Consider the following 25229-nt stretch of genomic DNA (forward strand, 5'->3'; position numbering starts at 1 on the left):
GGAATAGGTACATAATAATTTTGTACATTCAAGGAACTCATAATAGGGTTCTGCATTGTAGAACATTTTTCTCTTTCTGAAAGATACAAAACATTTAATGTACCTGTAACACATGGATTGTAAATGCATGTAGCAGAGCCAGGAGTAGCTACAACACACGTATGTCACTGTTTGCAACTGTTTAAAATCTTGGCAGCATTTTGGATGGTGGATCTGAATAAGTACCTAATTGTGAAACAACTTAGCCCAGTTGTGTTCCTGGTCCTTTTTCCTCTATACAAATAGGGGCCCTCTACTTGTACCCCTGCTGTTGTCTTGTTAACACTCTAAATACATTTCCCTTATATTCTAAACCTGGAAAGGAATCTGTCCAATTCGCTATCTCTTCTCCCCCACATACAAATCTGCTAGTAAATTTTACATAGATCTGCCTAATTTTAAATTTGATAATTTGAAAAACACACACTGTGATGGATCTAGCAGCAGGCAGGGACAGAATTGGCAGAATGTAAGGCATTAAACTCTCAAAGAACATGAGAGTGTGAGTAACAGGTTGGGAACGGGCAGAGGTTTAGAAGTACTTAGAGCTTCAGACAGGATTTGAGAGGAGTTCAGCTCTGAGTTCCAGAGAGAACAGACATGTTTTGGTGTCTGGAACAGATCTGTGATTTTGGCAGGAAGAGAATATTGGGAGAGAGTGTCTCAGACTCTAGCCAGGAAGGGAATTTACTTCTAGGGAGAAGATTCCTCACCCAGGTTCATGTCTTCTGGACAGAGTAGCTAGGACTTAAAGTTTGAAAAGTCTGAAGGGAAAAGTGAATTAGTAAATACTCCTTTCCAACAAGGCGCCAGAATTACGACATGAACCTCTGTGTGCTAGCCTGAGTATATTCTGTGCAACATCTTGAAAGTCTATCATATTTTACAAGCTCTGTGACAAACTGACATCTTTTCTAAAAGTCAATTACCATCTGTGCTGAACTCTGAAAAAACCTAAATACCTGTAAATAAACAGTGCCTCTTTCTATGCTGACAACTCCTACCTAATCCCCTGAAATTGTTAATAAAATTCTATAATTTGTTTGTTAAACTTTTAAAAAGGCTTCCTAAAACAGAAAGGGAGCGTGAAAGGAGGGGGATTACCTCAGTTCCCAAAACTGGTTGAGTTAAATATTTATTTTGCAGTGGAACAGGGAGAGACAACTAAAGAGAACCCCAATAGAGTCTCTTTCTCTCTCTCTCTCTCACACACACACACACACAGAGAGAGAGAGAGAGAGAGAGAGGCTGACTAGCAGTGAAGAAAAGATAGAAGAGTTAGGGAACATTTATTTCCCTTTGAGTATTGGGAGGTGGGAGAATTTTCCCCTCATGATCCCCTGCACTTCACACATGCACTCTGAACCACTACCCAACCATAGAGCAGCATTTGTATGGAGTTGGAGGACCACCTTCTTCTGTATGAATCTGGTAGTGGAAAGCGCAGTCAAATCATAGCTGATGGTGACTCTGTTGGCCGGGTTTCAATGCAAGAGATGAGCAGGAGTGGTGTCTCTGCATAGCAACCCTTGACATCTTTGGTGGTCTCTCATCCAAGAACTAACCAGGGATAACCCTGCTGAGCTTCTGAGATCCTACAAGAGTTACCAGTTACTTAAGGTTATTTTATTAGTTCATGAAGATCATCCCTTGAAAGTTAGGCAAATGGAACCCAAGCTGTGGAACAGCATCTTTTCAGAATATCTTTAATGTATACTTTACAGTTAAAAGTGATGTTAGAAAGAACTTCTGAGAGAACTTTTCTGTTTGCCGCACTATATTTTGTATTTTTGTTATCTTTACACATTTAATGTGCTTAATAGTGTTTTAAAGCTGTATTTTGACTATAGTGTCTGATTGGCCACTGTGTGAAACAAGATGTTGGACCAGATGTACCATTGGTTTGATCCAGTAGAGCTAGAAAGAGGTCCTTTCTAATGCTTGAGATATCTTTATTCTCACAAAACAGCTGCAACAATTTGTGGGTTCAGTTTCCTTTGTCAAATTGTTTTGTTTTGGTTGCAGATTGCCAAATGACAGTGGCTCTTTTCAGCTCCAGAAGCATGAGGAAGGCAAGAATAGGAATACTCAAATCTTGCCACGAGGTGGCAAAATAGGCCTATGCGAAACTCATGAACAGAGGGATTTGAATGAGAATTATAAGCAAGAGCTAATTTGAAGCTACAGAAAAGAGAGGAGACACCATTAAAAAAGCTTGTGAACTGTATTGAAGGGAACAAACGCTCAGCAAAGCAATGTAATCTGGCCAAAAAAGCCCCTTTAGCCAAAAATGGGTATCTTTTAAAACCCTTCAACATAAGTATCTCCCCTCCAAAGCAAGGAATTGTAGCCCAGAGTATGTTGGGACATAATTTGAATCAAAATGTTTTTTTAATGTTTGCACCTCTCTATTAAAAAAGCAATAATATGATCAATGGCTTTGCTCTTGAATGTATATTGAATATTTGGTCCAGTCTTAGAACATATGCCTATGCTCTGTGTTTAGAGATACAGTTTCCTGTCTGTCACATATGACACAAGTTTCCCTTCCTCCAAAAATATTCGGATGGAAAAAGAACAATGAATGCGTCAGCAATTATCCCCCCCGCCCTTCATCATCAGTAACCCAGCAAGAACTAAAAGCATGTCAGTGGGTTCGTTAAATGGAAGCCAGTGTCTGTGTGAAAATGGGTGGAAAGCCCCCCTCCCGCAGCCAGGAAGGCCACACGCTTTAACCCACTGCTTTTTAAAAAAGATAACCAACCAGAAAAAATGAGGAGTTAGGAATCTGTAATTATAACTCATGGCCCCAACAACACTTGACAGGTTTATATAGCAAGTTCACCCTCCTTTTTGTCTCTTTAACAACTTTGATAAATTACAGAATACGTTTAGAAAATACCCTCATTGGTTCTCAAGCAGTCCTAATTACACCCTGGGTAGCCCCCACTCTGCCACCTCTCACCAGTCTCTGAACAGATTTTGTGCCACACTCCTTGGAGAGAGAGACTTTGGCTCTAAACAATTATAGGTATTTAGTTCTTGGGCGGAAAACTCAGCAAGTATTCGCCAAACATTTGATGTGGGTGGCTGGTCAGTAGCATAATATCAGGCTAGTTCTTGCAAACGAAGCACGAAGTCTGGCTGCTTGATCAAAGCAAGAACTGCAACGAAAACATCAGAAATATAAACTCATAAACATATCAAAGGCGGGGACTAGGAACTATAGATCGTAAATTTCTGATTAAGCAGGCTGTTGTGTTGGGGTGGCTAAGCATACTATTCAACCCTTTCCTAACTGTTCCCTCTACTGAAAACAGCTTTAGGAGCAATAAGACAGGAGTGCCAAAAGAAACTAGATAGTTGGAACCTGCAGCTAGTACTGGGTTTGGATGGTCTACTTGATTACAGAAACGGGTACCTCTTCCTCCCCTTGGCTGGTGGATGGGACAAAGCAGTGTCAGCATGGGAGGACCTAACCTGATCGCACAATTTGACAAGCGCCTGAGAAACTGGAAACTGCCATTTTTTGTGATGGGAGAACATACATCTGTAGAACTTTGCCCTACTTTGGGGCAGATTCTCACTTGACGCTTTGTAGGGCAATATTTTAGCCTGCCATAAACTGGGCCTTTAAAAATAGCCTGTTGTGTACATATCAATATGAGATTGCACTTATTTTGATGCCACAATAAAGTTCAATTACTGATATTAAACTTCTATTTAAAGGCACGAGAGCAAGCCAGCCTTTTTCTGGTTAATTGGCAACCTTGATGCTTAATTATACAGCTGCCCTGTACAGTTAGGCCTCTTGTGGTGGTGGTTGCTAGGCAACACCTGAGGTATTCCACATCCTATTCTAGGCCATGTAGTCTCTGTGATGCTCCTTCCACCTCTATGAATTGTAGCTTTGCAACTGAAAGAACACCTGTCACTGTTAGGGAAACTAGCAAGAGACTGGGAGAAGGGGGCCACAGGGAGGTGGCCATCGGTGATGGTGTGACATCACTTCTGGGGAAAGCTCTTAAAGGATGTCATGCCTCTCTAGAAATTGCCAACAATTCTGCCAGTTCCTAAAGCAGTGATATCACTTCCAGATTTTCCTGGAAGTGATGATACCCCATCAGTCCATTATTATTTATTTTTCTCCTGCTCCCACTAACAGAAGTTGGGGGCTTACAGTCTCGGTTACTGTCTCTACCCCCAACCTTCATCCAATGACTTGCCCAAACTCCATCTTCAACTCACATTCAACCACTTTCTTTGTGTTAAGTGTTAATTCTGCCAAAGGAAACCTTCCTCTTTCTGGCTGCCCCACTTTCAGTAAAGAGGGCCAGGAGTGACGCATCCTGATTTCTGGGCTTTATCCACAGAAACAGATCTGTTTCACTTTGGGGCCAGTTCACACCCGCAATGTAGTCCAGCTTTCCCCATGATGGTGTCCATGGAAGCAAACTGGACGCGTAACCAACAAGCTATGTCAACTGGCTACTGGCCAGTTTTGCAACCTCAGAGGATGCTAAGAAATCTGCTTCTGAAAATTGCTTTTCTATGATTTTTTGGGGGTCTATTTGTTATACTTGGACATCCCAGCTAATATGCACAAGTTATAATTCTGCTAACTGTACCGTTAGCACTACAGATTCATCCCACATCCCCCAGGAAAGGATACAACAACCACTTGTTACAGTCAAAATGTCCCTGCTTTGCAATACTTTCTCTTTCTCCCGCCTCCTTTTTGACAACTTACTCTTATCTCTTCTCTTTCTTGGTGATTTTAAACTGTCCTTCCCTTTTGCATAGCTCTATGCTGTCATTAACCCTTTTATGCCCCCCTGCACAGGCGATATTGCAACCTGTCCTGCATCTTGCTAACAGCTGTTAATTCCAATTCCTCCATTATAGTCACGAGTAGTCAATTCACATAACTGAATGAGGGCCGAGTTTTGCTCCATACCCATGTACCAATTTTCCACCAAGGATGTAGTGAAATAGTGGCCTCTATCATCTCTGGGGGGTTTTTTTTAAAGTTACAAGACCATTGCAATGGATGTTAGGGTTGCTTTCATTTGTTTTCAAAAACTCTGGCATAGCCAGCTGTAACCCCCCCTGAGAATGTGCACAGCATTTTCCTTAACACAGGGATGTTAAAAACAAAAAGCTGAAAGGCAAAATACTTCCAAGGTCCCACATGATGCCTTTTCCTTCTGGCTGGAAGCATCTTTTAAGGACAGGGTATGTGCAAAGTACTCCCGTGTGTATTAAGTACTGTCATGTCACTTCCGGCCCATGGCAACGCTATGAACCAGTGTCCCCCAAAATGTTCTATTGTTAACAGTCTTGCTCAGGTCTTACACACTGAGGGCCACGGCTTCCCTTATAAAGTCAATCCTTCTCTTCTTGGGTCTTCTTCTTTTCCTGCTGCCTTCAACTTTTCCTAGCATCATTTGTCTTTTCCAGTGACTCTTATCTTCTCAAAAGTATGATAGCCTCAGTTTAGTCATTTTAGCTTCTAGGGATATTTCAGACTTGATGTAGAACCATCTTGCTTGCTTGCTCGTTTTGGGGGCCTAAGGTATCTGTAACACTCTTTCCCACTTTCTCTGAAAAGTCACTCCTTCCTTTTTTTTTTAAAGTACACCTTGAAAAGCAGGGAAGGAAAACACTGAATGCTAACTTTTCCTACCTTACAGTAGGGGCTGACCAGGAGGAAATGTCAGGGCCACTATGCACTAATTTGAGTGGGCGACACAGTCGCTCACTTAACCTTGGACATTGCTTGCTTAGTCTGTTTGCAGGGCGCATGTGCCACACCAACCCACAGCCCACCCAACTGTTGTTGGATTTCACTGGGGTGGGATGTACGGAATTCCATAAATGGGTTTACCAAGAATCTGGAAGCCCCTTTGCTGGGATACATATTTGTTCTGCCTTAAAAAAGAAGAGTGCACTGCTGGGGCAAATCTGTCTCCTAACTGACCATGCCAGCCAATTAACATAAAATCTGGATGCATCTTTTTCTTTGGGGCCCTGCAGTGGCTACGCTATTAGCATGTTAAACGAAGCGATGAACTGATCACTGGCAGTGTATATGTAGACCCGGGTGGAAGGGAAGATGTGTCTGGACTGGGTCTCTTTGAGGGGGTCTACAGGGCATCAGTCTTTTGCAGTTTAAAGGTGTAAAGTGGCAGCTTTCTCAGTCTAGCACTGCACAGCTCTTCCCATACTAGCTTCTTCCCTGCAAACATTAATGAAGATTGGAAAAGAATATTTTTAGACTACACAAAGACAACAGCAGCTTCTGCTCCAAAGGTGGCAGGGGCTCCTGGGATACCCTCACGCTTAGCCACAGGTAGGGCTGGCAGTAAGACGGCTCCTAACCCCTTGATCTGGAAGTTGGATATCCATAGCAAGTCTGTTCATCGTGCAGAACAGGTTTCGTGGCCCACTCCTCTTATTCCCAAGAAGCCATCTGGAAATAATTGTGCACTGAACTGGGGGTAACCTCGCTGAACTCCCAGATGCTGATTGTTGTTGGCTGTTCAATACAGATGCCTCCCCCTTCTGCCTGTTTGCGTCTGGGATGCTGATTGCCATGGCCTCCCCCAGCTGTGGGAACAGTCTCACACACAGTCTAGTGTTCAGCAAATTGTGCTGAGGGCCCTTATGAGGTGTTGGGAATCCCAGCATTTACCATTCATGGGTTCTCAGGTGGATACTCCATCAAGGTAATGGGCAGGCTCTTCCATGCATGGTGCCGTAGAATTGCCTGGTGTTCATGGAAGACATTTTTTCATGTGGAAGACTGTCGTGGGGGAAACTGTAAAGTCTCCCAATTGCCTTCTCTCAGTTGCAATTCTCCCCATGTTGGCTTTTCAGAGCCTTCTTATGTTGGCTTTTCAGAGTCACCAGCAATCAACTGTGACTTCTTCCAAAACCTCGTCTGGTGCTGCAGGGCCCCCTGTGGCATTTCTATCCCTCACTATCCAATTCTTGCATCAGCTCCAGTTAATGGTGTACACCAAAGCACCTTTATGCATGAGCGGTACAAGCCCCAGCGTTGTCCAACTCTTCCTCTGAAAGGCTGATGTGCAAGCAGGTATCGTTGCCTGTCAAGGAGAAGGGCCGTGTGCTGTCCAGAGTGCTGTCTGAGTCCCTAATTGGGCCCTTTTCCACCTGACCCAAAATGCCCCTTGCCAGCAGTGTACATCTGTCCTCCCTGGCCCATTCCTGGCTGAGATGTCCCCGGTCTTCTACACAGCCACCAGCGTATCCTCCTTGTGTCCTTGACTCGGACTCTAAGTTAGAGAGAGAGAAGATGGAGATGCTGGTGAACGAGGAAGTTCCAGGATTTGCTGTGATGTTGGGGGGGACGGTCTCTGCTTCCAGGCTGGGAGAGGTGGTTTTACTAGACCTTCTCCTCAGTGTGGGTGGAGGTGGGTTCAGCTTGGGGATGAACGGCTGCGACCTGTTAAGCAAATGTGGGAACAGGGTTAACATCTGGAACACTCATAATGCAGTACCTTGCAGCTGTGTGTGTAAGATGGCGGCCGTGACTTAAGCTAAGAGGCACTGGCTTGTCCAAGGCTGGCCTTGTTCATAATTGAATTGAATGTAGAGGCTTATCTGGTGAACCAGATGTGTTTCCGCACTCCTACATTCCTGCTGGGTGACCTTGGGCTAGTCACAGTTCTTTGGAGCTCTCTCAGCCCCACCTACCTCACAAGGTGTCTGTTGTGGGGAGAGGAAGGGAAAGGAGCTTGTAAACCACCTTGAGTCTCCTTACAGGAGGGGTATAAAACCAAACTCTTCTTCTTCTAAAGGGGATATCTGAACTGAGGACTTCAGCACAGGCTGTCCTGTGGGAAGGCAGCTATGCAAACACACATCCAACATACCCTTCCTGCAACTCAACATGACTCAAAAGGCACCTCCCATGGCTGGAAAAATTCTAATTCTAAATGGAACAGCTGCTGATCTCTTGCCCTTTAATGATTTACTCTCCTCTCTAGTTTGCCTGTTGCCTGTTGGCAAACCAAGCTGGCCCTACAAAGAACTTCAGTGACAAGAGGAATTGGGACACCAGCGGGGCAGCTGAAACCAAGCTGGGGTCCTGCAGAAGCCATCACGACTGCTTTATCCCATGCTAAAATCTGAACAGACTGTTTGAAACACAACAGAGACATGTGACCTAGCCTTTACTCCGCTCTCTTCTGGCTCTGATAGGGATGCTTACACCGATCACCAAGCGGAAACCACTCACCTCTCCTCTTGCACTGGACAGCTTGAGCCATTGCACTTCTGTTGTTTGGTCCCGTTGAGCACGCTGCAGTCGGTAGACTCTGAGCCCTCGACACTGCGGAGCCCATCTGGACCCTCCAGCACCACCAGGCGCTCCTCACACTCTGTGCTGTTGGGCAGCTTGCTGCCCTTCTCCAGGTTGGCCAGGTTCAGGTAGGATTCACAGGTACTTGGCCGCATCACGGGGCTGCCCAGGACACTGGCAGGAGTTGAGGTGGACGGCAGGTTGATTTCGAGGCTGTAGTGGTTCTTCAAATTGAGCGAGAGTGACTGAGCCAAAGTCAAGTTCTGTAGTGAGCGGTCAACTGGAGACGAGGGGAGAAAGAAACGCATTAGCAAGGCCGCAGACACAAGAGAGCAGTGAACCCTAGTTGTGTGTAAAGTCCCATTTCTAACTGGGAATGGAAGAGCAAGAGCAAGAAGAAGCTGCCTGAAGGAAGGAAACATTAAGCATGGTGGCAGACGACTTAAAGGTGACATGCGCAGTGGGTTGCTCACCTGGATGCCGTAGCTGCACCTTGATTTCCAGCTCCTTGAGCTGCTTCACCAGCAAAGAGACGTGCTGCAGCAGATCGCGGTTGGTCAGGAGCAGCTGGCGGACACGGGCCTGAGCTTCGATGCGGGCTGTGGTCTCAGATGACAACTGGTCTTTCAACAGCTGCACCTGTTGGGCCAGTACAGTGGCAGAGATGTAGCCATAAGGTGGTGAGAAGGGCCTTGTGAAATGAGACCAAAGGCCCACATAGCCCAGGACCCTGTTTCAAAGAGTGGCTACGGTTTGATTCTTAGCAGCTGGTGTGGAGTTTCAGCTTTGCTAGTGTGGCTGTTGAGAGGGATTTTTCCTCCAACGATTTGTCTAATTTAAGTGATTTTTCAAGTTCCTCACTCATCCCTCCATGTTCAGTGAAGAAGGGGATCGTGTTGCTTTTGGCCACGCTAGAGGTTCACAAATCTCCAACTAAGCAGGAGAACTGGTCCAGGTTGAGGCCCTGGCCTGGCCTCAGCCCCTGTGGATGAGAAGGCCTCGCAGCCTGAGCTTACCTGAGCAGCGGCCACCTGGGTCTGTTGCTGCTGCTGGAGGAGCTGGTGCCGAAGGAGCTGTAGGCAGTGCTGGGAAGCAAGCGGGGTGACTGAGGCAGAGGAACAGGGGCTGGCGGGGCTCACCAAGGCCTGTGAAGCAGAGGGGTGAACAGAGCAGCTCTCACTGTCCTGCAATCCAAAAAAGGCGGCAACCTCAGTATTCCTGTCACACAGGTGGCTCACAAAGTGACCTGGAGCTCTGGCATCCTCTCCAACTTCACAAAGTGGTTGTGAGGATACAACCAGGGGAGCCTCATGAGCTCTTCTGAAGGAGGCCAGGATGACAGATGCAAGTAGCTATTCGGTTGAACAATCATGTTCCTGCCTTCCGACCCCGCTGACTCTTACCTGGCTACTCCTTTCCTTCAGTACCTGTCCAAGTTTCAGCACTCCCAGGTCTGGGATGGCAGAGGACAGCTCACAAGCCCCGCAGTCGGGAACTTGCAGCCCCTCAGAGTCGGCAAGGATGTTTTCTCTGTCGGCCATTGGAGGCCCTTCCAGTTGGAAACCTTCAAGCAAGGGACAGAAGAAGCAGTACTTAGCAAGGACAGCATCTGGGCCTAACTGGGCTCCTCTCCCCATCCCCATAATAGGGGAGGAGGGGCTGTGCCTCAAAGGAGGAGCACTGTGAAAGATGTCTTCAGTTTTCATCTTGCCAACAATTGCAGTTGCACTAGTACATAAGTATTGCTCCAGACATCACTATATATTTTTGACCAGGACAGAGAGGTACATAATTGAATTAACATTTAGGAAATGTATACCTGACCATGGCAGAAAAATATTAATAAGAGACTTCTGATTTATATCTTTGCCTTTGGTCACAATATTATTATTACTATGTTTCTTTGGCCGCTCCCTTGAAATGCAAAAATCTGTTTGCCATGGTTATTACTTTTGTAATTGCTAAAACTGGGGAGATGGGTAAGTGCATGACTGTCTATGTACAAAAGGGCTATCAAGATATCCTAATGGGCTTGATGTCAAGTTCCTCACCTTCTAACTGTGGATCTTCCGCTGAATTGTTGCTGGCACCATCGGCCTGCCCGTCTGCATTCTGGAGTGCATGCTGGAGGCTCAGTTTGTGACACACCTCAAAGGCTTGGCCCACTGTCCGCACCACGCGCATAGCCTGAGTCTGAAGACAGAAGCAACCTTTCCTCAGCAAGAACCAGAGGAACTCACTAGGCAAAGCAGACTAGGCAATCCTGTGCCCTGGCACTGACACGGGCACCAGTGTCTTGAGTTCTGCTTTGTAAGAATGACAATGTTATCCCATTCACAAGTATCAGTATGCCAGCACCCCCAGTGCTTTACATGAAACCACCCGTGAGAGTGGCAGCACAGAGATGCACATTAGTCCAGTCCAGTCCAACCCCACCCATCCCTCTGTACCTTCTTCTTAGATTTGAAGACGTTGCATCGGAAGGAATTGTTGGTGCCATCCCTGGCAATGTAGCTGAATATCTTTAGGTCCTGGGAGTCGTGTGATACGTAGAAGATTCTAGAAAAAAGAAGTAGGGGGCAGAGAAAGAGCCACTTAAATGAAAAAGATATAAAGAGGGTTGGTTTTTTTTTTTTAAAAGATGCATTTGTATGAAGGAAGGCAAATGGTGGTAAGTGTCTTTCTGACCTGATGATCATTTTTGTGGTTCCTGGGTGGATTGTCCCTGACTCTGCTGCAATTACCAGCTTAGCTGATTTAGCCACCTGGACCAAATTAGGATCTTCACAAATCTGGTTTGGCAGATTATAAGCCTTGGATGCAGTTTGCAACTATAGAGGAGAATTCTGGAGCTCTGCGGCAGGCAGCTAGTCACACACAAGCTCAAGCTCAGAGAAGGCAACTGCCAGCGCTGATACCAGAATTCTAGCAAATGGGATGTGCGCCAACAGTCTGCTGGACATCTCTTCAAGGACCAGAGTGCCGGGCGCTCAATGGCCAGCCAGGCCCCTGAAAGCACCACCCAGCCCCAAAGGGAATTTTATTGGTAGCTGCAGGAAATGTTTTTGAACACATGGCCTACAGACAGCAATTCTGCATACACTTATCTTTAGATATTTGGAAACCATTTTAGAAACTTATGAGTAGATCCGCCACTACTGATTTTTTTGTTTTTATGTATATTCTGAAGTTTTTTTAAAAAAATTTCCTGCTCTTTTAAAAAATAAAAGAAAAGAAGAAATGATTTTTTTAAAAAAATGGGGTTAACAGTGGCAGAGTTCTAGAACATTGGTACATTCTTCGTTATTTATGGACGATGAGAAAAAGATAAGCAAATTACATAGGCAGTAGTATGGCTTTGTGTGGTCCTACTGGAGCCACACAGGCTTAATTTATTTATTTATAACCCTTTTTTTCCTCACAAAAGTGACTTACAATAAAAGTAAAAAAGGAATAGGATAGAGGTAAGTATACAGCAAGAGAGAAGGCTTCCAAATCCAGATTGCATCTTCTCCTCCCTCTCCCTACCAGCAGATCTTTCTCAAAGCTCTTGGTTTATCTCAGCTAAAAGCCAAAGGACAAGAGCCCCGGGCTCACACCTATGGACATGCCCAGATTCAGCTGCTGCTAGCTACCTAGCAGGGTCTTCTTCACTTCCTCTTCTGCCAGCCGCTTTGGGTCCCCATTGGTGATCAAAGTGGGATAACAATAAACAAACAGCTGAACCCCCCTTTTAAGACTGCCCCTGAAGTAGGCGGGGACTGATTGTTGAAAGTAAGCTTACCTGTACACAGGATCATGCATCACCACCATCTTGCCCTCATCCCAGGTCCATTCGTTTCTCTGGAAAAGAGGATTAAAAGTAAACTGTTGCTAGCAAAATTTCATTTAGTTCTAATAACTGTGCTGCAAGCTGAACTTCATGAGAGTTGCTAGATACGAACAGCTAGTGGATAGTCAATCAGGCCAAGGTGGAAACATCTTTCAAGGACAGGGTATGTGCATATACTTTTCTTGGTGAGGAAAAGGTGTTAAAATTAAATTGCTTCTATGCCAGTGTAACTGTTATGGCTTCCCCAAAAAAACTGTAGGAATTTGGTGAGTGTGTGGAAAATTCTCTGGTAGCCATCCCCCAAGCTCTCCTCACACAATTACAGTTTTCTGGAAAGAAGAAATGACTACTACACCAAGACTCACCATTATTCCACTGCCTACAGGTGAACCACCAACCCAGAGGAAGCACTGCAGTTAAGAGCACCTTTAAACAGGAACTATAAAAATTAACCTAGCAAAATACCTGAATGGCAAAATAAAAAAAATAAAAGCCCACTACTGTGTTGGGGAAGGTCATATTCCACCCAATGCCAAAATTGTGGATCCAGGAAAAATATCCCATGGGAGTTCTAGAACACTGTGCCACACAGATATTTTGCTTTGTTGTGGCTTGCTTAAGCATCACTGTTTTGGGGGACATGGTGCTCTGTTTGTGTTGTCTCTGTGTCCCGTCCCCCCCCCCCCATTTGTAGAGATCTTTCCCAAATTTGTACTGTATGATCATTTTGGACAGCTCACACACTGTGTGTCCAAAAGTGCTTTGACTGTGAGCTTTCCAAAATGATCATACAATACAAATTTGGGAAAGATCTCTACAAATGGGGGGGGGGGGGACACAGAGACAACACAGAGCACCATGTCCCCCAAAACAGTGATGTACAAAAGGGGGTGGGACTATGTTGCCAAGAATTAATTTTTGAAGGTTCCATTCACATTGCTGCCATTGTCTTTACTTCAGTTCCCATGACCACCATTTTCCTCCCCACTAAACTTTTTTAGAGATTTTTAAAATAACAGTAAGGTTATAATGATATATTGTAACAGTATACGTGTTCCCAGCTTTTTTTAAAAGCCTCTGGTCCTTTTTGTTGCATGGTTATAAGGGGAAAAGTGCACTCTGTTGTTTAAACGAACTCTGAATGGGAAGCTTCTTCGCGTTTGCAAATTGAGGCAGCGAAGCAAAGGCCCACCTTCTGCTTCTTGCGGAGAATCACCTTCACCCCATCTACAGAGACGACAATGCTCACTTTCTTCTTCTTAATATTCTTGGCTTTGAATTCATACTGTGGAGAGAAGGGCAGAGGGATATGTTGAAGATGGTAGTTCCAAATCAGGAATCCCACATTGCATTCCAAATCTAGCCACTAGTTTTGCAATTCCATTTTATTGACATCCATAAACAACATACAAACAAAGTAAATTTGGGAGCAAATAAGTGTGCATAGCATGGAGATATATGATTAGGAAATTTCCATTTGAATCAAATCTCCTCCAGAATACTGTATGCTCTCAGGGGCTTGAAGAAGACAATTTTTCCATCATCCTGACCTTCTGTTAGAAACAATGGCTGATTGCCTTCAACAGTCCATGGCTGGAGGACAGTTAGCATGCTCAGAATCCATCAAGCCATAACCCCCCCCCCTTTTTTTAAATTTACAGTCTGATCAAATATTAAGCTTTGCAGAAACCTCTCCTGTCTGTGAGTGACACTGGGAGCAAGCCTGAACAGCTCTGCTCTGAAGTAAGACCCATTGGATTATATGGGTTTACTCCCAGGAAAGTGTTCTTAGGATTGTTACCTCTGTCTGCAATCCTAAGAATCCTTTCCTGAGAGTAAGACCATTGAACAGAACAAAACTTTCTTCTCAGTACTCCTGCTTAATATTTCTCACTCTGTTTCATGGCCTTTGACCCCACCAAGTTTGCCACTAGAAAGGGTTTTTGCAAATGTTCCTGCCACGAGAAAGCCTCCTTGTCTTGAGGGCCTTGAATAGCGGAGTGGCTTTTGCATTTCATTTTGTGCATATAATTTTGAGCTTATCCTATGAATAGATCTTGTAAGGGAAAAAAAAGCAATACGCAAACTTTTAAATAAATCTTTGATGTTTTCATGAAACCCTTAAAAAGGAAGCCAAAGTTCAAGAATTTATTTCTCCCTAAAATGTGACTGTACTTGACCCGTGAGGCGCTGCCCAACTAGGGGTGCAAACTCCAGTTTGGAAAATGCTTGGAAATTTGGAGGTGGCACCTAGAAAAGGTGGAGGTTGGGTGCGGAACCCAGCAGGGATGTCATATCACAGAGTCCACTCTCTGAAGATACCTTTTTCCTCCAGAGGAACTCAAATCGGTGGCCTGGGAATCAATCATAATTCCAGGCCGAACCAAAGGGCTGGCAACCCTACTTCCAGCTCTTGTGGTCCCACTGACAGCTCTTTCTTAACCGCGCTGCTGTAGAAGAACAGGTACTTTTGAGTCCTCCTGAGAACTCACTCTTACAAGCTGTGAGCGAGGAGTTAAACTTGAGTCTGGGCTGTACTACTTCAGAAAGCACAGTAGAAGACTCCTCAGTACAAAAAGAATAGATTCTCTGTTCACAGAAAAGTAACACATCAGGGTGAAAGATAGACAGTAGTCCTTCACCCTGACATGCTAGTGTCATAAGAACATAAGAACTAGCCTGCTGGATCAGACCGGAGTCCATCTAGTCCAGCACTCTGCTACTCTCAGTGGCCCACCAAGTGCCTTTGGGAGCTCACATGCAGGAGGTGAAAGCAATGGCCTTCTGCTGCTGCTGCTCCTGAGCACCTGGTCTGCTAAGGCATTTGCAATCTGAGATCAAGGAGGATCAAGATTGGTAGCCATAGATCGACTTCTCCTCCATCAACCTGTCCAAGCCCTTTTTAAAGCTATCCAGGTTAGTGGCCATCACCACCTCCTGTGGCAGCATATTCTAAACACCAATCACACATTGCGTGAAGAAGTGTTTCCTTTTATTAGTCCTAATTCTTCCCCCCAGCATTTTCAATGAATGCCCCCTGGTTCTAGTATTGTGAGAAAGAGAGAAAAATTTCTCTCTGTCAACATTTTCTACCCCATGCATAATTTTATAGACTTCAATCATATCCCCCCCCTCAGACAGTCCTCCCTCTCCAAATCTAAAGAGTCCCAAACGGCTGCAGCCTCTCCTCATAAGGAAGAGGTGCCTCCAATCTCTTCAATCATCCTCAAGGTTGCCCTTCTCTGCACTTTTTTTTTCTATCTCTTTCTCGATTATCCTTTTTTGGAGATGTGGCTGACCAGAGACTGAGACACAGTTACTCCAAGTGTGGTCGCATCCACGGCTTTATATAAGGGTATGACAATCCCTTGCAGTTTTATTCTCAACTCCTCTTTCCCTAATTATCCCCAGCACAGAGTTTGCCTTTTTCACAGCTGCCTGCATTGAGTTGACATTCCCATGGAACTTTCAACTAAGATGCCCAAATCCCTTTCCTGGTCTGTGAGCTGATAGCACTGGACCCCCCCCCTGTAGCGATGTATGTGGAAGCTTCTGGATTTTGTGGCCATCACTTTTACATTTTGCTACATTGAACTGCTTTTTGCCATTTTTCTTAGCCCACTCACCTAATTTATCAAGGTCCGCTTTGTAGCTCTTCACAACTCCTTTGCGGTTCTCACCACCCTACAACATTTGGTATCATCCGAAAACTTGGCCACCACACTACCCACCCCTCTACTCTCCAGGTCATTTATGAATAAGTTAAAGAGCACTGGTCCCAATGTCTATCGGATCCCTTGGGGGGACAATTCCCACTCCTTCACATCTCTCCATTGTGAGAACTTCCCATTTATAACTCCACCTCTTTGTTTCCTGTTTCTCAACCAGTTTTTTAATCCATAGGAGGACTTCCCCTCTTATTCCTTCATTGCTGAGTTTTTTTCTCAACAGTCTCTGGTGAGGAACTTTGTCAAAAGAAAAAAAGCCTTTTGGAAATCCAAGTAGACAATGTCCACCAGGTTCCCCCACTTATCCACACATGCCTTTTTACACCCCTCAAAGAACTCTAGTAAGTTTGTAAGACAGAGGGACTTGCCTCTGCAAAAGCCATGCTGACTCTTTCCCTCAGCAGTGGTCTTGTTTCTTCTTTTCTACATGTTTAATAAATTTTTTTATTGGCCTTTAATGATAGATTCTACTAATTTACCAGGAACAGATGTCAAACTGACGGGCCTGTAATTTCCTGGGTCCCCCCTAGACCCTTTCTTAAAGATTGGTGTGACATTGGCCATCTTCCAGTCTTCAGGGATGGAGCCTGATTTCAGGGATAAGTTGCATATTAATGTGAGAACATCAGCAACTTCATGCTTGAGCTCTTTAAGAACTCTTGGATGAATGCAATCTAGGCCAGGGGATTTGGTAGCATTTAGTTTATCAATGGCTGCCAGAACTTCTTCCTTGTCTACCACTATCTTTGCTAGTTCCTCGGATTCACCTCCTAAGAAGCTTGGTTCAAGTGCAGGAATTTTCCTCACCCCCTCTTAGGTGAAGACAGATGCAAAGAATTCATTCAGCTTCTCTGCAATTTCCCTGTCATCTTTTAGCACACCTTTTGTTCCTTCATCATCTAACGGGCCTACTGCTTCCCTTGCTGGCTTCCTGCTTTTGATGTACTTGAAGAACTGTTTGTTGCTGGTCTTGATGTTCGCAGCCATGCGTTCCTCATAATCCTTTTTTGCCTCCCTTACAGCTAACTTGCTTCTCTTTTGCCACCATTTGTGTTCCCTCTGGTATTCTTCATCAGTTAAGTTGGACTTCCATTTTCTAAAAGACATCTTTTTTTCCCTAATAATTTTCTCAACCTCCCTTGTTAACCATGGTGGCTTTCTTTTGTCCTATGTGCAAAGAGGTTTTCTTTTTATTGAGTGTTCCATTGTGGAGATGAAGTGGAATACTAGTTAGGAATCAGATTAAGAATAGGGTTACCTGGGATCAAACTTTTACTCAGCTGTGAAATTCCCCGGAAAAGGCAGATTAGGAGACAGAAACAGTCCTGCTAAAGGGCCTTATCCTAGCCTAGCCCCATCCACCAGAGGATAAAAAGCCTTATTAATAACAAGGTTTCCCACCCACAACCTAAAGTGATACAGCCCAGACACCAGTTTTCCTTCTTCATCTGATGTTTGTGGAACTAGACATTTAATGGACACTTTTTTTTTTAAACAGGATGCTTTAGCTTCTGTTTTTATTGACAGTTACAAAGCAGGGTGCAATTTGATTTAAATTGTAAGCCTTTTGGTTAATCCAGGCTAAAAACATAACTGCTGGACAATCTTTTGGCCTTGGAAAAACATGGGTAACAGCAGATCAACAGACCAGAACATTGTACGTGCTTAAGGAACTCTGAGTGAGATCCTAAGAACACTTCCGGGGAGTAAGCCTCATTGAACAGATCTGAGTAGGGTTCTAACCAGTTCAGGGTAGTTCTCCAAGTCTTGAGATCTGTTTCCCTCCCTCCAGGCAGGATGAATCCAAAATTGTGCCTCGCTTGGGGTTTTTTAAGGTAAAGACTCTTTGATCTGTAGCTAATTAAGAGAACAGCCTGGGGGCAGATAAGAGTGGGTTGCGTTGGGAGAAGGCAGAGAGGTGAAGCTGTGCTTAGTGGGGTCAAATATTTGAGCACCCCCACACCATTACGGATTCCAGTTGCTATCCCAACATTTGAAGGTGATGTGACTACCAGGACTTGCACATTAAGCTATCTCCAACCTTGAATGGCTCTCCTTTCTCTACTGCACTAATCTTCCTCTGATCTATTATTTGCAAAATGCAGCCGCCGCCCCCCTCCCCGCTCTCCTCCTCTCCAGCTCACTTTCTCTTTGACTCAAAGGAGCCTAAGCTCCTCTTTAACAGTGGGAATAGGAAGATGCTGAAATGTTTAAATACTATGGGATCAGAGGCAAAGTGTGCATGGGGGATGGTGGAAACAATGTGCCTTTAAAATGCATCTGGAGTCTAGTAACAAGTCAGCTGAGACTCATTTGCAATTCAAAACAGGAGTGTTTGTGTGTGTGTGTGTGTGTGTGTGAGAGAGAGAGAGAGACAGAGGGCCCTTCCGCACATGCAGAATCCTGCACTTTCAATGCACTTTGCAGATGGATTTTACTGTGCGAAATAGCAAAATCCACTTGCAAACAATTGTGAAAGTGGATTATTCTGCATTTGCGGTAAGGGTCACATGTAGACCAACACAAGGCAACAATATTACAGAGTAGCTGTTGGCCTGCAGCTAGATTTAAATCAAGTAAACCCTTAAGAGATTTTGGGGTGTAAGATTTCAAGAGTCAACACCCTCTTTATCAGATACAAGGAAACAATTTATATTCCTCTTTCAACCAGCCCCCCCCCCCTCCCCCCCCGTGGTGGGATTCAAATAATTTAACAACCGGTTCCGGTGGTGGAATTCAAATAATTTAACAACTGGTTAATTTAATAATTTAACAAGCACCATTTTAACAACCGGTTCTGCCGAAGTGGTGCGAACCTGCTGAATCCCACCACTGCCCCCCCCCATTCCACTTCCAAAACCAAATAATGTTGCTTATTCGGAAAATGTATACGTTACCTCCCCAGAGACCTGCTTTTAAAGAATGATGCAGTTGGGCAAAAACGTCTGTGAAGGAAATTCTATTGGGAGTGGGGTCACTTCACACTAGGGAACACATTTTACATGTGATCAGAGACATTGTTCTCATTGCTTTGCGTATTTTGTGCCAAGGCCCATTTCCGGGAAAGAAGTCCCAAGGCTGAGACATGGCTCAGGTTTAAACCCAAATAGGTCTCTCACTGTCTGAATATGCCTATCCCCGAAGCAGGGTTCTCTGGACCCCAACCAGAAGGACGAATGAGAGTGACGAAGCAATGGCCTAGCCTTCCTCCTGGTCAGCAGGGACCCCACTGATAAATTATAACTCTGCAAGCGATTTGGAAAGCTAAATATAGCAGCAAAGTGTGTGCAACTGGAGAGAGGTGTGCTGAAATAAAAGGAGTCTTGAAAGGTGTCCGATAGGGCATAATCTCTTCTAATGAAGAACCAGCTACTCCCTCCAGCCCTGGCCTTTCCTGGCAGCCGCGTGGAAGGTTTTCGTCTCCCTCTATATTTTAAGCACATAATTACAAACTAGGGAAGAGGCAGGAAGAAACAAGCAAAACTCCGTCAGGCTAGTGAGAAGAGAAACAGACATGGAGAGGTTTCTGATTTCTGCAACAGCACTGGCCTAAACTTCTGTGTGTGTGTGTTTGCCGTCAAGTCATATCTGACTCAGGGCAACCCCGGCGGGGTTTTCAAGGCAAGTGTCAGAGGTGGTTTGCTATTGCCTGCTTCTGCTTCAAGACCCTGGTAGTTCCTTGGAGGTCTGCCGTCCAAATACTTGCCAATGTTGACCCTGCTTAGTTTCTGAGATCTGCTGAGATCAAGGCTATCCTGGGCTATCCAGGTTAGGGTGTGTGTGGATGTGTACCAACCTGCAAAATGTAAAGCAAACACCTGGAATAGAGTGAAAATTCATGTGTTTATATACACAGGCTACTAGGCTGAAAACTCAGATGTCATTTAATCATTCTAGTATAATTAATGGATGATTGTTCTTCTATCCCAGTGGTGGCGAACCTATGGCACGTGTGCCAAAGGGGGCACTCAGAGCCCTCTCCGTGGGCACGTGCGCACAGAGTTTGTCATGAAGGGGAAGCGGAAAATCACCCCCACCCACACATATCCAGGCTGGCCTTGCTTCTGAGTAAACCTTCCTAGGGTTGTGATCCACCCATTCGAAGCGTTGCATGGTTGCTTCACCAAGCTTATTCCCGAGTAATGCGTGCCTCAGAGCAAACAGTTTTTTTCTAAACTAACACGTCAGTATTCTGGTTAAATTGCCATGTTGGCACTTTGCGATAAATAAGTGGGTTTTGGGTTGCAATTTGGGCACTTGGTCTCGAAAAGGTTCACCATCACTGTTCTATCCTGTAGATATTCTGATGCATTGGTCTAACTTGAGGTAGCAATGTTAGATGAAGAAGAAGAAGAAGAAGAAGAAGAAGAAGAAGAAGAAGAAGAAGAAGAAGAAGAAGAAGAAGAAGAAGAAGAAGAAGAAGAAGAAGAAGAAGAAGAAGAAGAAGAAGAAGAAGAAGAAGAAGAAGAAGAAGAAGAAGAAGAAGAAGAGTTTGGATTTATGTCCCCCCTTTCTCTCCCGTAGGAGACTCAAAGGGGCTTACAATCTCCTTGCCCTTCCCCCCTCACAACAAACACCCTGTGAGGTGGATGGCAATCAGATGGTCCACAGGCCACATCCGGCAGACCCACGGATGCTCTCTGTAGCCGCTTAAGGCTAAAAACCAGCACCAAGAAAAAGGGGAAGCTCTCCTGTGTGCATATTTTACCTGCACGCTGAACCCAGCTCCCCACAGAGGTGAAAGCAGGGTCAGTTTGAGAAAATGCATGCACGCAAAAAAACTAACCCTGACAGAAATGCACGCTGACAGCCGAGATCCCTCATGCATAATAACCTGGTGTTTTCCCCTTTGGTGACTTGTTTTACAAATGTGTAGACAAGCAGGACATACTCTACTCCTTCCTGGGGGGATTCTTCTAGGCACTGATGGGTTAAGCTTGGTGCTAAGCAGCCCAGCCTCCCAGATTTTCTTTGGAGGAGCGGGCAGTGCTCCTCTTCCTGTAAAACGAAGGCAGAGTTGACTGATGAGAACAGTGCGCTCTGCCAAGGCATGGCTGAGGAAGCCACCTTCAAAGGCTGGGAACAGTTCCCAACCGGCAGTTGCCATCTTCCACTCTCATGTAGGAAAGCTGAAAATGTCACATGTGTGGGGGCAGCGGATATCAGCTACTAATCATTGGCTCATGCTGTGGTGTGGGGTGTAAAATCCAGGCTGCGTTTTGTTATTCTGTTTTCTTGGAGAGGCAAGTTTCTAGGCCATATGGCTGCTCTGATAGGTTTGAGAGAGAGTGCATGGGCAGTGCCTGGAATAATATCTGGTGTCAGTGGAAACCTGGAAAAGTTTCCAATGATTGTGGCTTCAGAGCCCTAGTCCTTTACAAAAGCAAAAATTAAATTATGTGCAACTAGCCAAAAATTTGTATGTTGCAGAATCCATCTTTTCAAGGTGCAAAATTTTTGAAGTATTAAGACCACTCTGTCAAGTCACCACTTTCCTACCACCTTTCCAATTAACTCTTCTTCAGATCTTCATGCCATTCATTCATTTTATTCGGTTCTTCGTCTCATCCATCACTAACTCTGAGCAAAGAATAATAATGCTGCTGCTGCTGCTGCTCTGCCAATCAAAAGGCAGCACAGCAGGGAAAGCTTCTCCCTCTGCTTTAGTGAATCCTGGGAAATGTATTCTGAGCACTACATTTCCCATGGTACCCTGAGGTGCTGGGGGTGTTGGACACCGGAGGAGAAGAGGATCTCTTCCTGGCCTGGCTGTCTGGTGCAAAGGTAGTCTGCTACCACTGGCAGAAGCCCACAGTACAAGCATGCAAAGCTAACATGAAATGATGACATAATAATGAAATGAAATACATGGTAAATACTGCCCATTCTGGTTATGGTCTATTCTGTCACAACATTCTCTGCCTACCAGGTCATACATACATTTCACCGCTCTCTCTCCCTCCCTCCCTCTATAGCAAACATCCATCTTAAAGAGGGTCACAGCAGACCAGCACTAGTAAAGGACATCAAGGACCCTTAAACTACCTTCAGGTTGAACGTGATAGTTTTCTGGGTTCTCAGGACCTAGTATTTTGGGGTGAACTGTGCATGGAAGCTTTATTTAGCTTTCATAGCTAAAAGCTATTTTTAGCCTTTCTAAAAAGCCGTCTAAGCTTAGTGGCTTCATTTTTTGAAAACAAATTCCAGAAGTCAATGTACGTATTGTTGGATTTCGCCTGCATCTGTGGCTGTGATCTACCTCTGAAGATGCCAGCCACAGATAAAGGCGAAACATTAGGAATAAGATCTACCAGACCACAGCCACACAGCCCAGAAAACCCACAACAATCAATGTCTGTAGTTTGCAAAAAAATTATTTCAATTTCTCACTGTTTAACCTTCTGCCAACCAATTTTCCTGGTTCCAGTATCAGAAGCAAGAGTTTCCTCTTCTTTCCAAAGTCCAAAACACCTCAGCCTTTCTATGCAAAGGAGAACCCTTTGGTATCTGTAACTGCCCACTTCGGCAATTTCCCTAGTTCAGGAATACTGGAGCGGGGGTGGGGAATCGGTATTCTTAAAAGGAAACCGAAGTTGCCCCAGAGAAGGGACTAAGTGCAGTAGTGGTAGGGACAAACAAAGATTATTTAATGAGAGAGATTCAATCCGAGGACTTTCTGCCAAGATGCTGAGGATATGGGAAGAATCCATAATCTTGCTGTCCTCCAGGGCTCAAGCAGGAAAGCGGGCGCCAGGCTTCCAGGATGCTAAATAATGCATCTTCCTCTCCCTGTTGCTTATTGCAAAGAAGCAATTTGTCTGGTATGGATTTCCAAGTTAAAAACAATCCCACAAAACTTTCTGAAAAACATCTGAGCTGGCAAGCTGGACAGCCGTCAGAAATGGGGGAAGGGGCTGGGAAAACAAACCAACCTAAAGACAGCTTGAAGGAGAAGTCAGTGAGGCAGATATGAAAATGTCTTCTCCTCTCCAAGTTATTTTAATAGACCCCTCCCAGCCATACTTCCCCTTGCTGGGGACATATATGGAAACTGAGACTACGGGGACTGGGGGTGGTCCCTATAACCAGGTATTTTTCTGACTTGCTGCAAATCCCCACTCTGCCATGGAAACTTGCTGGTGAACTTGGGCCTGTTACTCTCCCTCACTATCTAAGCTACTTCAGAGAGTTGTTATAAGGATAAAATAGAGTTCAGGAGAATGATGTTGCAAGTCCCCATTGGGAAGGAAAGTGGCGTATAACGGAAAAAAAGCATAAGTCATGAGTTGTTGATGGCCACCAGCATAAGTGGCTTTTAAAAAGATTGGAAAAATTTAGAGAAGACCCATCAGCACCTCTTACCACAACAAATAAATGGAAACTCTATGTTCAAGGCAGTCTACTTTGATGACCAAATGTTGGGGACTAAGTAGGGATAAGAACAGAAAAAGTCACTCTTGGCACATAGTAATCTAGTGGGACAGATCAGTTTTTGCGTACAATTCCCTAGGACGCTCTTTTGGGGAGAAAACAAATCAATAACTTGGGTGCTGTGTGGTTTCCGGGCTGTATGGCCGTGTTCTAGCAGCATTCTCTGCAGCTGTTTAGCCTGCATCTGTGAAACATCTAGAGGAGGAAGATGCCAGCCACAGATGCAGGCGAAACGTCAGGAGAGAATGCTGCTAGAACACGGCCATACAGCCCGGAAACCACACAGCACCCAAGTGATTCCGGCCGTGAAAGCCTTCGACAAATCAATAACTGTTGGGATGTGTGATTCTCCAGTGATACAACAGTGTCTTGCTATACAGACTGTATGGCTTCTGTATTTTCTTATTTCTTTGTCTTGCTCCTAGTCTGGTTTTCTGTTTTGTTTTTTGGTGATTCAGGGTGAAGTTACAGCCCCTCTCTTTCAAAGCCATACATGCACCTATCCTAGCCTACGTGAATCCAAGCCTGGGACATTTGAGTCACCCCTTGGCACGTGAGATGAAACTGTCTGGTACCAACTCAGATACAGGTACCATCTAGACCTGAGTTGTCTCTTTTGATTGGCTGGGACTCTCCAAGCTTTCGGATGGTGTCTTCTAACTGAAGATGCCTGGAACTTTCTATGTGTTAAACACAAATTCACTTTGAATGATCTTATCCCTTCCTTTCCCAGGCCTTTCAATATCTACTGATTTATAGACTTGCCAACTAGTGTGAAGAAACATATCCCATCCCTTTAACACACAGGTGTTAAACCTGCAGCCCTCCAGATGTTCATGAACTACAATTCCCATCAGCCCTTTCCAGTATAGCCAATGCTCATGTTGGGAGGGACTGATGGGAATTGTAGTTCATGAACATCTGAAGGGCCACAAGTTTGACACCCCTGCAGAAGCTTCATGGGATGTTATTTACCAGGTGACATTATTTACTTCCATGAGAGGCTTCATTGGCCTATTTCTACCTACTTTTTTATTTATTAAACATTTATATCCTGTGTTTTCTCTTGCTCATAATAAATTAAGTCTATATTAGCAGGATTTGACATTTTCCCTCAGGTCAGTTGGTAACTATATTAACAGGACAGATTTGGTATGCCAAAGAATGGAAATTCTGAAAGTTGGCTAGTGAATTGATGGGACTTTTTAGTTAGTTTTGAGAGCTTTCTGGTCCAGACTTGCAGCTCCTGGCAAGTTCACTGTTGGAAACTGACATGGCAGGGCTGCTGCTCAGGGAAGGGCAATACTGTTTCATTTAGTTTTGGAAGTTTTGCAGGGTAAATGAGTGCTCTATACTTGAAACAAGGAAACATTGCAGATTTGTTCTCAAATTTGCATCAGGATCTTCTGGGCACGGCACACAAATGTTATTCAGGACCACCTCTGCCACATGTAACATTCCTTCATTCACCTGCACTCCTCTGCACATGTGCCTGTTTTTGCTCTGGAGCAAGTTGCAAATAAGTTGGTCCTTCTGAGCTAAAAGTTTTTGGGGAAGGCGCACTTGCCAAAGTCAGCATTCCCCACCCTCCTTGAATAGATTCAAAGAAATATACTAGAAGGGTGGTTTTTTCTGTTTGTTTGCTTCGCACAAGGGCCAATTACGAAGCTTACAGAAGAAGAGCATTTCAAAGCAAACTATGGGTTTTCTCTAATTTGAAAAACAGGTGTTTTGTGAAAGACTATGCTGCAAGTGGAGCTTGTCGGGGAATTCCCACCTCCTCTCCCTTGCTTGAGCTCCATCTTTCCAAGTTACTTTGCGTTCTCCTAAATTTAGCCTCATCCTGCAACCCCTCCCTTCCTTTCCTTTGATA

At 44.7% G+C, this 25229-nt stretch overlaps 1 protein-coding gene across 4 annotated transcripts in view; it reads right to left on the reverse strand.

Annotated features, from left to right (window-relative positions):
- Nucleotides 1–25229, reverse strand: part of LOC125441695 (carboxyl-terminal PDZ ligand of neuronal nitric oxide synthase protein-like) — a 63923-nt gene that overhangs the window by 20803 nt on the left and 17891 nt on the right. For 2 of the 4 annotated variants that reach the window (XM_048512496.1, XM_048512497.1), the window contains exons 3-10: nt 13390–13482; nt 12150–12208; nt 10816–10924; nt 10417–10558; nt 9769–9929; nt 9382–9549; nt 8839–9004; nt 8303–8645 (exon numbers count right to left, since the gene is read on the reverse strand). In XM_048512496.1, coding sequence (XP_048368453.1) covers nt 8303–8645; nt 8839–9004; nt 9382–9549; nt 9769–9929; nt 10417–10558; nt 10816–10924; nt 12150–12208; nt 13390–13482 — 1241 coding nt within the window. Of the gene's footprint in view, nt 1–2812; nt 7508–8302; nt 8646–8838; nt 9005–9381; nt 9550–9768; nt 9930–10416; nt 10559–10815; nt 10925–12149; nt 12209–13389; nt 13483–25229 lie in introns of those variants that run through there. The other 2 variants (XM_048512495.1, XM_048512494.1) reach the window with 2 other exon arrangements.

The sequence above is a fragment of the Sphaerodactylus townsendi genome, linkage group LG12, assembly GCF_021028975.2.
Source record: "Sphaerodactylus townsendi isolate TG3544 linkage group LG12, MPM_Stown_v2.3, whole genome shotgun sequence".
Taxonomy (NCBI): Eukaryota; Metazoa; Chordata; class Lepidosauria; order Squamata; family Sphaerodactylidae; genus Sphaerodactylus; species Sphaerodactylus townsendi.